At 44.2% G+C, this 13873-nt stretch overlaps 1 protein-coding gene across 19 annotated transcripts in view; it reads right to left on the reverse strand.

The window, feature by feature from the left end:
- The window catches only part of LOC141777804 (uncharacterized), a 38080-nt gene extending 25120 nt beyond the window's left edge, over positions 1-12960 (reverse strand). For 6 of the 19 annotated variants that reach the window (XM_074652380.1, XM_074652383.1, XM_074652376.1 and 3 more), the window contains exons 1-2: positions 5657-5855; positions 1691-1849 (exon numbers count right to left, since the gene is read on the reverse strand). In XM_074652380.1, the coding sequence (XP_074508481.1) occupies positions 1691-1849; positions 5657-5741 (244 nt within the window). In that variant the 5' untranslated portion in view covers positions 5742-5855. Of the gene's footprint in view, positions 1-1690; positions 1850-5656; positions 5861-12793 lie in introns of those variants that run through there. The other 13 variants (XM_074652391.1, XM_074652386.1, XM_074652385.1 and 10 more) reach the window with 4 other exon arrangements.
- Between the last annotated feature and the right edge of the window lie 913 nt (positions 12961-13873).

The raw sequence follows: 13873 nt of genomic DNA on the forward strand, positions 1-13873 counted from the left end.
TGGTCACACGTTGCTGTGGGATGGCGTTCCATTCCTCAACCAGGATTGGTTGCAGGTCAGCCAGCGTGGTTGTGTTGGTCACTCTAACACGCCCAAGCTGATCCTACAAGTGTTGAATTGGGTTGAGGTGTGGACTCTTGGCAGGCCGTTCCATTCACTCTACTCCCACATTGTGGAGGTAGTCTGTGATAACCCTGGCTCTGTGGGGGCGAGCGTTGTCATCTTGGAGGACGAAGTTAGGTCCCAGATTTTGGAGGTATGGGATCGCCACTGGCTGCAGAATCTCATCCCGATATCTCACTGCATTGAGATGGCCTTCAATGATGACAAGCCTTGTTTTGCCAGTGAGGGAGATGCCGCCCCACACCATGACACTGCCCCCACCAAAAGCGGTTCAACAATCAGCATAGCGTTCTCCGCGTCGTCTCCATACTTTGACCCTGCCATCCAACTTTCGTAGACAGAACCTGGACTCATCACTGAACATGACATTCCCCCACATGTTCAGGTTCCATTGTCTGTGTTGTCGACACCAGCGCAAACGGGCCTGACGGTGAAGGGCAGTCATTGCAGGCTTCCTGGTAGCCTTATGAGAATACACTGTTTACCATTGGCAGAGCATTTTGGAACATTTTTCTTGGGCACTACCCACATAATCAGCTGTGCTGCTCATCCCACAAATACATGATCCTTACAAGTTGGACATCATTGCGAAGGTAAATAAACAGGCTTTCCAACGATGTAAAATACAATGCCAATTAGCATTGTAACAACAGAGAAATAATCCACCAAACACAAGTTTACGAATTTTGTTTTTCCAGTATATTTATTTTATTTGCTCCCAAGTCTGTTTCACATCTCCGGAGGCGGGACGCAGCTGACAGAAGGATAAAAGTGTCATACACGACCCAATTTCCCTAAAGGGAATAATATAGTTTATTCTATTATATCTATAAGCATCATATTAATTTAACAGAATACACAAACACATAATTATAGTCAGATCTATCGTGCTCTAGATGGGCAGTGATATTATCGCTCTGTTAATTTACACAGTCACATATCGGTGATTTTTTCTTTTGCCAGCTGTCCTTCCTGCATTTTGCAGCTTCAGCTGTGTTACTTTTATTCTGGATTATGTGTTTAACTTCTTTGTGTTTGTCTAATATTTTAGTTAGTAAAATGTGCCGCTCTGCTGACAGTACATTTGTCCATGTTTGTGGTTGTTAAGGTTAGTTAAGCCAGGTGAGGAGAAGATACACGGTATGTTGAACTGGCTTCGTAGTACAGGCCTCAGGTCTTCTGAAACAGGACCCACGACAATCGATCTATTTAAATTAACGGATGTTCTCACTTGATTTGACTGACTCATCTGCTGCCAGTATTGTATTTGGACAGTGGATTGAAGTAGACTCAGGTCAGGTTGGTAATGAATGCTGATGTGACATTTGTTTTTCTGACAATGGTAAATATCACTGGTTCTTATTCAGGGCTGAAGTTGACTTCAGGGACAGATGACAAGGGCATGTGTTTGTAGACAGACTATATACAAGCATTTAAAGACCAATGCCAAACTAGTTGCTACCATACCTTTCCAGCAAGGTGCATGAGGTGGAAAATACTACAGAAAGTGGAAGTACACATTCAGCTACTCATTAATACAAGTGTGTGTGTGTTGCAAAGTACTCACCAAGGACTCCCTGATAGTCGACCAGGTCGAAGTAGACCACGGCTACAGACGTCCAGACACCCAGCAGGGCCAGGACAATGAACCAGGTGAAGAAGCTGCTGCTGGACCCAGAGTCAGACTTCTTTCCATTCTTATTGGCTGATTGGGTTTTAGTACCATCTGCAACCCAAAGACAGTATATGAGGTCAGGTTCACTTCAAATAATGACATAACGTCTATGAAAAAGAGAACAGCAGAAAACAATGTGTGTGTGTGTGTTTGTGTTGCATAAACAGCAGTATTGTCAGTGGTTAGACTGTGATAAGCTGGCAGCCAATGTTATATGCTCTCCCAGAAGAATTTTTTTTAAAGTTAAATGAATCAATCTGGTGCACTGGAGCAAAATTAAGAGGCTAGATCATTGGAAGAGTCCAGGCTAGACCTATGAAGAGTCTAGGCTAGACCTATGAAGAGTCTAGGCTAGACCTATGAAGAGTCTAGGCTAGACCTATGAAGAGTCTAGGCTAGACCTATGATGAGACTAGGCTAGATCTATGAAGAGTTTAGGCTAGACCTATGATGAGACTAGGCTAGATCTATTAAGAGTCTAGGCCAGATCTATGATGAGACTAGGCTAGATCTATGAAGAGTTTAGGCTAGACCTATGATGAGTCTAGGCTAGACCTATGAAGAGTCTAAGCTAGACCTATGATGAGTCTAGGCTAGACCTATGATGAGACTAGGCTAGATCTATTAAGAGTCTAGGCCAGATCTATGATGAGACTAGGCTAAATCTATGAAGAGTCTAGGCTAGATCTTGTGCTCTCGCCGTGGTGGAATGTAGCCGACATTTAGGCTTTGTACTGTAGTGAGGTACTTGTACTTTTCTAGCCCACTTCTACTCCACTACATTGCTACATCTGCTACATTGCAGAGAGAAATGTTGTACTTTTAACTTCAAGACATTAATTTGGCAATACTAGTTACTAGCTACTTTGCTCTTAATACAAATAAGTCACCCACAAAGCATGGTAAACGAGTTTGTGTTTCAAGACAGGTCGGTTGCGGTCATCGCTGCAGAACCCTGACGCACTGAGGAATGTCCGCCCAGTAAACAATCGTGCCCGGTGCAGGGGACCCGTCCCTCCCCGCAGGGAGAGAGGGTACAGTGAGCACCAGTCCACGCCTCCGAACCAAACTGAGCTAGAGACGGTCGCTGCACAGTGAGCACACTGTCGCAGAGGCAATGCAACGGTATTCAATGCCAGCTGGAGATATAAAACTATATTAAAACATCAAACGGCAGGGAAAGGGAGTGATGTTATTTTGCTGTTGTGCAGATGTTACCAGCAGAAACACCGCTGCAACCTTTGCCGTTACAAAAGGACAGAAATCCACCAAGTGCAACGCTTTCATGAGGACACGCGTCACAGTTTTGTCCAGAGCTTGAGGCAGGATGAAATTTGACGGAGGCGGCCCCCTCGTTATTCATTATGCAGGAAAAACCCTGCACAATCAAAGCCAGTGCAACGGAGCCGGGACTTGGATGCAGCAGTAGAATGGTATATGTATTCATCCCTATCCATTCAGTAAGAGATGTTGGGTATGCCCTGGCAAACAAGTAATTACAGTTGAATTAACCTAATAGATGTCAAAGTCTTAATGTGGGCGGAACAGAAGGTCAAAGGTGGACAGCTTTTATGGAACAGTTATCTTTTAGTCAAACCATGTCAGCTGGGTGAGTGATCCCATTTAGTTGGCAGTACGGGGAACACAAATGAAAAACCAGAGCTGGAAGAATGTACCGTGTCATTGAGATGCATCATTACCAGCCGTTATGTTTTCACCTTGTGAGTCAGTGTGTGTGTCACCATGGCAACGTGATGACATGGCAATGTGGTCCTGGAGACACCTACTGTAGCAGGAACTACAACAGAGCAGGTTTTGAGGACTTTGCCAGGTGATAATATTTCTCTCCGTCTGTGGACAGATTTCATCCCCATGAGGGGTGTTAATAATTAACTGTTTTTGACCGATTAACACTATCTGTTAACCGGTTAAAAGAAATATAAAAAATTAAATAAAAAGCTGAGCAAAACTCAGAAGAGTGGCTTGTCACTTAAAGGAGAATAGCTGGTCTACCTTAACAGTCCACCTTAAGAGAGTCTGAGCCGGAGTTACAGATACAGGAAGTTGGCTCGGATCTGAGGAGTTGTAGCATTTATTCACCAACAAATGAACTGTACTCACACTGCTACAGCTACGTTCACAGCTAGAACGCCACCAACAACCCCACACTCACCGCCGCCACACAAGACACATTACGCTGCGTTGACAGACCGTGGTGCGACAACGGCGAGCACGAAGCCACCGGCAATGCTACAGCTGCTAACGTAGCACAAACATACACACGGTCTGTCGAACACTCGCTAAAGTTACACAAAGCAGAACAAGTAATGTTACGGCGGTCAGACAAAGCTGACAACCTCACAGCTAAACTAAATAATGTGGTGGAGACTAAAGCGGCTGCATGTGTCCTCACGCAGCAGCGTGGCTGCTACAGTAACTCTCCTGACGGTGAACTGGAGACTCAGTTGTCTGTTGTGCTCATACACTGCAGCTGGCGCACCGCTGCATGAGACGCACTAATCTTGCTGGTTAACGGTTAATAGTGGGTTGACGAGGGTAAGTTATTGGTTAAAAAGAATAAATAATCAAAATTAGCATCCCTACTCCGCTCCTAAGCAAAACACTTTGACCCCAGCCTCCTAAGAAAAGAACCAACCAGGTGTCAGGTGGACAGACCTGATACAGACCACACAGCACATTAAGATACTATGAATTTATAATCCATTAGGAATCGTATGAGATGATCTGTATCTGCACTAATCCCTCAGAATGTCTCTGCGGAAAGGAGCAGAGCTGATGGAAACTGAAAAATAAACCACATCCAAGAAGCTATTCCATGGCTGGCGACACCCCACAATGCATGATGGGAGTATAGTGGCAGAAAGGATGAACAGGTGTTGAAGTCTGTTACATGGTGCTAGGTTAAACTCAGACACACACTCAAAGAGCATAGTTCAAAATACTCACATAGCAAGGTATAATAAAATATATATAGTCGAACACTCAATCTGCACACACGGTGTTACCTCTGAACAAACAAATAAAATCAACTGATTCCCTAGCTTGATAAACTCAATACACCATGATCAAACTTTGAGTTACAGACTTTTCTAGTTCAATTGTACAGCTCAAAATCCACCAAAAACCTGAAATACACTGAAATGCAAGTCTAAAAAGTACCAGGTACTGTCCACAACGCTTTCCAATGGAAAAACAAAAACACCCGTTCTAATGTAAGGTAGCTGTAGGTGTGTGTGTGTGTGTGTGTGTGTGTGTGTCGATACTGAACTGAACTGCTTGGTGGAAACGCATCTTTAAAGCCTCCAACATTGTGGGGAATCCTCTTTTGTTTGTCATTTTACCCAGTCAGCTGAGAATATTAATATCAGCCTTGTTGTTTCTGCACATCTATTACAGATTCATCTGTTCAGTGTTTAGCACAAATACTGAAGCAGGGATATATGGGCTATCAAAGACACTATGAGCAGCTGGAAGCACAGTAATAGTGCACAGAAACAGGTACTATTTGAAGTTAAACTGAAATGATCTGGCTCACCTGAATGTTACCAAACGTAAGAATCTGTAAAAAACACCATTTGGTTATATATTCCCATCAAAATACTGTGTAGTACAATAGTATGTGTTTATGCACTACTGACACAACACTCACTGAGCTAAAGAGATTGAAAACTTAAACACATCGAATAAGTTGAAATGGCGGTTAAACGTTAACCCTGCAACCAACCAAACAACCAAGCAAGCAAGCAACCAACCAACCAGGCCACACAATGACCTCCACACTGCTCCTTTGTCCTTCTCAGCTCTCCTTAGCAGCCCTTGAACGGAGACTTTCCTCACCTTGCACTTCCCCAGCTATCACCGTGGGTATCGCCGTGACGACAGGAGATGTGACGGACTCGACCGGGTTCGATGGATCACCCATCCCTGCCAGCTAAGCTAATAACAGGTTAACTGGCCACAAAGACAGCATGCAGTCCGAGCTAAGGGCCTCCTGGACTCGCCTCGTCTCCTCTCTGGCTCTTTCTGTCCCTCCCTCTTTCTCTATTGACTGGCTTTCTTTCTCATGCTCATCTGTCAGTAATCCTTGCTCTGTCACTTTTTTCTCTGAGCCCGATAAGGCTCTGGAGGTCAAAGACAGCTATTTATAGTGCTGTTAGACCAGCTGGCCCTGACACACAGAGAGAGGGAAGAACAGGCTGCCCGGACACTGCCAGCTTTCCTCTGCCTGAGCCGATAGCGGGTATTGTTTGACTGGAGAACTTTTGATACTGGTATATACTACTTGGTACTGGGTTATCAAGGTATCGAGTTCCAATACCAAAGAGTATAGAAGCAAAGGGACAAAACTCTGACAACCACCACTAGATGGCGCTGCGGTAACATCGATGCGATTTTGGACTGAAAATGCCAAAATAAAAAAAGGACTCCATTGCTTTCTGAACAGGTCCCTCTTATTTGCAAAATTATGGGTGAGTGTCAATAAGTACTAATAAGTATCGATAAGTAGTATCTGCATTGATAAAATGCGGACAATTCCTGCACATGCTGAAAGTTTCAGAAAACTTAAGACAACCCAAACCTCCTCACAGCTACGTCAGCCATTAATATGAGGTTTCTGTGGCCTGGGGCACTCACAAGCCCACTTCACTTATTAACATAGCAGAGGGGGTACGAGGGTTGTTTCTGTGCTCTACAGGTGATACTCACATACAGTACCTGCTCACACAGACTAGATTAAACCACCAACTATAAACCTTCTTCTGACATGATGAGTCAGTCAGCCTCTAAAGCTTGACTTATGGGAAAAGTAAATGGTTTTACCAGAGAACACATACAAACCCATAGGCATTAGCAATATGTGTGTGGTCGCACATTCAAACTAAATATTTGTCCCCATTTGACAAGAGTTTGAGATAAAGGATATACTTTTTAAAGTGCAGCAATAACAAACTGCAAAATTACAGAGCTGATAAAACTCCCATATCATCGTCTGCCACTGCTGTAGCAGGAGGGCTGTTAGCTACAGACAATCCACAGGGCTCATACGGTTACTGAAGACACTACCTGCATGGTGACGTATTTGACACTCTAAGGTCATTGTTATTCAAATCAGCAACACTTTGAACAGTGAATATAAAACAAAGGAATACAACTCATAAATAACTCGATCAACCTAGAATGAATTATTATGGCTTGTTTTCAAGAATACAAAGCAAGACTGCTGCTTTAATTAAGACCAATTAGACACATCAATGTGAAACTCACACCGTGTTAACCGAGTTCACATCTCACACAAGCCAATACTAACACCTCCTTCATGCACAAATCAAAAGAGAACATAGAAACCATGCACGAACATACCGCTCTGTTCTTCTATATACTTCATTGTCATCGGACCGCATCTCTCTCTCTCTGTGTGTGTGTGTGTGTGTGTGTGTCTCTCTCTGTGTGTCTCTCTGTGTCTCTCTCTCTCTGTGTGTGTGTGTGGAGCTTGGTACACATTGTTCAGTCAGAGCAACTCCTCCTAAGAGTTATGTAATGACTGTTGTGCACCTCCTTCAAACGGACTTCTCTTCCCTCTGGCTTTCAACGAACCTGTATGTTCATGTGTGTACACACAAATGCAGGTTTGTCTGCCTTTGACTCACTCACATTCACTGAGCTTTGACACTGTGGTCTTAATGCCAACCTCTGACCCTTATCCAACTTTAGGTCAGCTGCTTTGGAGAAGTGAGGCCCAGGAGAACTTCTGTCTTCCAAATACCCTTTAAGACAATGTTAATGGAATCAATATGTATCCTCCTCCTGACACCAATCAGGTACATTTCTCACTGTGGGGAACAGCTCAGCAAACATGTGGATGACTGACATCCACCTAGCAGCCAACTACATCCACTCCTTTATAGTGGGGCAGCTAAACTGAAATATTCAAAACACTTGTGCATTTTGCAATAAAAACAACACATTTGGCACAGATGTAGGTTTATATGTTATGAAAATATATAGATATCAGAGCGCTGCAAATTTGGCCCCTGAGGGCAATGGCAGCCAAAGAGGCACTAAATATTCCTAAAGGTTGCAGAAAAAATTATTTTATGACTCTTGATAATTTCTAAGATGTGTTCAAGCTGATTAGATCAGATGTCAGAAGATCTCAGGTTTTTATTACCTCTATTTTTTAAGGGAAAAAACAAATAAAAGGGGCATGAAGGTCACTTCAGGGTCAAACTTCACCCCCATATCTTCATGATAGGACAACCAGCAAAAGAAAATGGCCACCACGGCCCTCAGGAGCCAAATTTGTTGTGCCCTAATATCTATATCTTTTCATAACATATAAACCTACATCAGTGCCAAATGTGTTGCTTTTATCATAAAATGCACAATTGTTATGCTTAACTGCCCTGCTACTGATGTCAAAGTGAAAGTCAACTCTTACTACAGTATCTTAGCAGGCCCCTGAGGGCCGTGGCAATCATTTTCTTTTGCTGGTTGTCATTCTATCATGACGGCAAGGGGGTGAAGTTTGACCCTGAAGTGACCTTCATACTCCTTGTATTTAGTTTCCACATTTTCCTCAGGTTAAAAGCTTTTAAAATCATGTATGTGATCTTCTGACATCGGATCTGATGAGCTTGAACACATATTGGAAGTCATTAAGAGACATAAAATCAGTTTTCTGCAACCTTTAGGAATATTCAGCGCCTCTCTGGTGGCCATTTTGAAAAATGGCTGCCACAGCCCCCAATCACAGTCACTATAGTGGGGCAGTTACACTGAAATATTCATATTCAAATTTGGCCACTGAGGGGCCGTGGCAGCCATTTTTCAAAATGGTTGCCACAGAGGCGCTTAATATTCCTAAATGTTGCAAAAAAAAAAAGAGTTGATGAGTCTTGATGATTTCCAAGATGTGTTCAAGCTGATTAGATCAGATGCTTTTAAGGGTACTTTTTAAAGAAAAATGTTAAAACCAAATAAAAGGAGCATGAAGGTCCCTTCAGGGTCAAACTTCACCCCTTTGCCTTCATGATAGAATGACAACCAGCAAAAAAAAAATGGCTGCCGGGCCCGCATGAGCCAAATTTGTTGTGCCCTAATATCTATATCTTTTCATAACATATAAACCTACATCAGTGCCAAATGTGTTGTTTTTAATGCAAAATGCACAATTGTTATGCTTAACTGCCCCACTAATAGTGCAGAACTTTACTGATAGGGACCTGATGGGTTCAGTTTCATGGCACCAGGATCTATGACATAGCACAGTACATTCCAGTGATGGAGGCTGTGATCTAGGCACTACAAAAAAGGCAGGAAACAAATAACATGATTGGCTTTGTTGGGAGAAATCCCCAGAAAGGCTCTAGTATTAGCCAGAGCTGTTGTTGGCTGAGCTACTGTCACGCTAATTAGATCATATCATTGGCTCACTGCAAACAAGCTGATCATAAACAGCACAGTAGTTTCAGCATTTTAACAAGACTTTTTATTTATCATGTGCCGTTTCTGATATATTCCCACCGTCGTTTACACTGTATTTAAATCATGCAACACATTGTTTAAATGGCAAGTATTTAAAAATGCAAGAAAACAATACCTGCATTCGCAGGACGGATCACAAAATTCCCTGTCCTTTTCCCAAATACTTTGGCTGGCCTACTCTGTACGGTCTGTATGGCAGCTGGGAACTCACTCCCAGAGTTGTCACAGTAAAGCTCAACAATGAAATCCTGTAGATCACATTGTCTCAGCATCCTAACACCAATCATCATGAAGATTGGTCTGATCATCACACTTTTAAAAGGTTCCTGTTCTCATATTTTACTATACTTGTGCTGTAAGGTTTGATTCAACAGCAGGCATCATGATGCAGCACTAGGCCAAAACATGGTGAGGTTTCCATCTACAGGATTTAGTTAAGAGCACACTGTGCACATGCAAAGAACACTACACAGCATCACACAGCAGTCCCAGAGGAACAGACAGGCTTTTACCCTTCCACCTGCGCACACTTCAGAAACTCCCAGCCACTTGGAGAGGGGGGGAGGAGGCCTGAGGGATTGAAATGATTCAGAAAAGTGAAAAAAGGGACAAACAAACAAAAAACAATAAAGTAAATGGGTGAAATATGAAGATTTAGTTAAAATGTCTGTCCCGCACCAGTCGGTGAGAGAAATCCCTGATTGGCTGTTCAGCTTAAAAGGAATCAGTGCACGAGAAGAGAAATAGATGAGGAAAGCAAGCCAACGAGTAAAGTCAAGAGGAAACACACAGAAGGCTCTTTATCTGTACGCATCATAACAAGAGCTTGTATATTCGCCGTCCTCCTTTTGAATGATGAATACAGACTACCGCCGCCTGCTGGTGTGGAGTGTCATTTCCTCTCACGCAGGCGCAGAACGTACGTGCTAACTGGCCGTCGGCTGTCGTCTTTGCGGTGTGTTTGTTTGACTTTTAGGCCAAAAAAAGTGACGTGAGCCGACGCAACAATCGGCTCACGCTAGTTCTTTGATGTCCATGATTCAATCCACCATAAGATCAGCACATCTTAGTTCACACTGAATGCCTGTAAACAGTTTAGTGGGATGTTCAGAACACCTGGCATAAAACTCACTGTTTACACTCTCCTATCAAGACTAAATCAATATTTGATAAGCCTTTTTCAGTGTTTGATCATATGATGTAACTCAAATAAACAAAGAAAGTACACACAGGCCTTTCTCTTTCAGTTGTGGGTTAGCCTAGTTAACCCACTACCTCTCCAGAAAACCCCACTTGATTTTCACCCGTGCAAAGGGCAAGGAATCACCTGTTGAAACGCCCTCGAGGAAAGAAACTTCCTGACAGAGGACGGACCGACATTAAAACGGTCCCCAGGGGTGTTGCAGCATCCACCTTTGGCGGGGCTCTCACATACTGACACAGCCTGTCATTCCCACGTATCAACACAATCCAGTCTGCAACCTTCAAAGCTGCACAGTTAGGAGCTACGCTACTTAGAACCTACTTGGCTGATACAGATAGCAACTACCTGTCATTATGTCTCCTTGTAAATATAATACTGGGTCTGAAATACAGCTATAGTAGCTTTTTATCCCTTTGAAAGAATAAAACATTAGGCCATAGATTTCATTCATCAATTAAATGACAAATATACAATTCTATCCAAGTTGAATTTAAAAAAATCTCATCCACTGCTGGAAAATGAGCATTGTTCCAAAACCAGTCTTCCTTCATAGATCAGATCCTTTGTACTAGCTGCTGTTCACAGCCTGTTGAACCATACAGCATGCATAGGGCCCGTGGTGGGCGGGGTTAGGAAGAAGACATGAAAAACAGAACATTTTGTTCCCTGGACTTCAACTGTAACACCTTTGATCTGCTACAACAGGACACAGTTTGGGCTCTGCAGACCAGGCTATCATCTGATGAAAAGTGTACATTTTGAAGCTGCATTACATTTTTCTGTATGCCGTCAGTTTCAGCTCCCATTAATCTGGAAGTTGGTGTAGGTCTGACTTTCACTATCAACAAATACAGCCAACGCTTACAGAAGCCACATGTTTGCTGTGGAGACTCTACTGTCCCATATAGTGTTGCTGTGGTATCCAGATAGCATCCTATTCACATCTACTATAGGGGGGCTCCTGTGTCCTGTGCAGTAGGTAGAGGACACAGTGTACTCAAAGTTGAACCACACTTTCCTCGTATAGTTTGTATGAACACACAACATGGCTCCCTGCTCCTCCAGCCACACGTCGGATCGTCCTGAGGGATCCTCAGCGTCATCAGGAGCCTTTACGGGTCACTATTGCTGTCTAAGCAGGAGACTCAACAGGCAACATGCTCACTTTGTTTAATGGTTTCAAGAGTGACGTCACGCATTGGATGTGTGCAGAGCGATGAAACATTCAGGAGCATCACGCGCTGTTTGAATGGATCCGCGCGCAATGCTCTCTCCAAGAGCCAATACCGGGGTCCGGGTACTAACGGAGACCCCCAAGAGCAACGTAGAACCCCGCCACCGGGTCCCAGGTACTAACGGAGACCCCCGAGAGCCACGTAGAACCCCACCCACGGCTTCTCATAGTGACACGTGAGCATTTAGAAGAGGGACTGGACTAGATTGGGGGCGGGGTGCTCTGCGCCCCGGGGGGGTGCACACACACACACACACACACACTTCTGGCTAATCTGGTCCAACTCGTCCTCTCAAGCAAAGAAGCTGGCGGCGGACGGGCCTCCAGGCAGGGCTCTGCACAGGGCTAGAAACCCACATGAGAGACACGTTAACCAGTGTTCCACGTTAATCCCAGAGTCGCCATGACCAACCAGACGGGACAACAGCTGCTGATCCCTACACGGCCATGTTGCTGTTTAACCAGGACACCAGGACATCGTGCTGTTTAACCAGGACATGGTGCTTTTTAACCAGGACATGGTGTTACACAGAGCCTCTGGCAAGTCATGATCATATACAATAAAGTGGTATTGGCCAGCTGAAGGCAGGATCTCGGTAGGAACTCTGCTCCCGGTAGGATGGAACTAGATCTGTGTTGACGTCGAACGCGCTGCGCGTAAACGACAGTGATTTAACGTGCACTACATGAAGGCATTAACAGGAGACAGGCTGGGTTTAAATAAAGTGTTTACATGCTCCAAAAAAACAGCTTCAGTACGTTCAACCAGCTCTGGAGCACGGAGCAGCGACACACGGAGATAACATGGAGTGAAGCTCCAGTCAGCTAGCCGAGCAGCAGCTAGCTGACTGGAGCTTTAGCTTTAGTAGTATTAGCAGCAGCTAGCAGCAGGGCCCTGAGAGAAGCAGCAGCTTGCCACCAGATTAACTGTGAAGGCCTTCTCTTCTCCTCTCTTCTCTTCCTGTGAGCGCTGCAGGCTGCAACCATCCAACCACCTCCACCCAGAGACCCAGAGCTTCGACCCAGCGACGGAACCAAAGCAGCGACCTACCTTTGGACTTGACGTGCACTTTAGCGTTCTTCTTTGCAGCCATGTTGAGTGTGTGTCAGTGGGCTGGTGGAGCTCTGAGAGGAGAGGAGAGCAGCTAGTGTTTCTAGCAGTGGAAAGAAATCACAATCTCTTCTCCTGCCTCATAAAAGCCAGAAGCACCCATCCACCTTGGGGCCGACAGCTCTCTAAACCAATCACAGACCTGCCTCATAACAGTAGGCGGAGCAGGAGAGCTTTCTGACCAATAGACGCCGAGAGGCGTCGCGTTTATTCATCCGTGTGGTTAGTGTTATCTTAGCCCCGCCCCCTCCGCTCCTCTGGACGTGGCAACATGGTAGACCCAGGGTAGAGCCACATCCATGGCTACATCCCTGCTCCCTGTTCTCTCTGCTCTCACCACCTACTTTGATTATAATCTCACATATAGAAACACAGAAACATGTCACAGCTACAGCATATAGATTTATGGCCTTCGTAATTGATGGAGGATATAATACTGCAGTCAAAATCTTTTAAAACAACAACCTTTAAAATCACTTCATTTGATGTGGGCCTCCAGTAGGTCTATCGGCTTTTAATGACGATGAATACTTATGAATAATGCATGACGTTGCATCACAAGTGTTTCTGACTATTGTTGCAGGCCATGGGCAGTAGGCCTTTTCACTGAACACATTCAGACTTCTTGTAGGATTCCCAGGTGTTACTGACGGGTCCACGCACAACAACAGGACCCTGAAACAAGAGCAGCTAAATGAGAATTATTACAATAATTCTTCATCATGAGACCACCACTGTCATTTGCTGTTGATCATATGCTAATTCACCCAATCAATAATCTATATTTTATTGGTTATTCTTCCTCTGGAGAAGTACAGCCATTTTCCTTTGGTTGAGAAACAATATTTTTAACAACCAAGAAGATTTATGGATATCTAGTATTTTTCTGTAGCTATGTTAAAGTTCAGCTAATGCTGGCTGCCAGTAATATGATTACCTCCACGTCAGCTGATGTTTATAGGACTCCCTGAAACTTTATCATTGCTAGCTGGCTTCACAAATGCTTCCCCTTGAGCAGAG

This window comes from Sebastes fasciatus, chromosome 11 (genome assembly GCF_043250625.1).
Source record: "Sebastes fasciatus isolate fSebFas1 chromosome 11, fSebFas1.pri, whole genome shotgun sequence".
NCBI classification, from domain to species: domain Eukaryota; kingdom Metazoa; phylum Chordata; class Actinopteri; order Perciformes; family Sebastidae; genus Sebastes; species Sebastes fasciatus.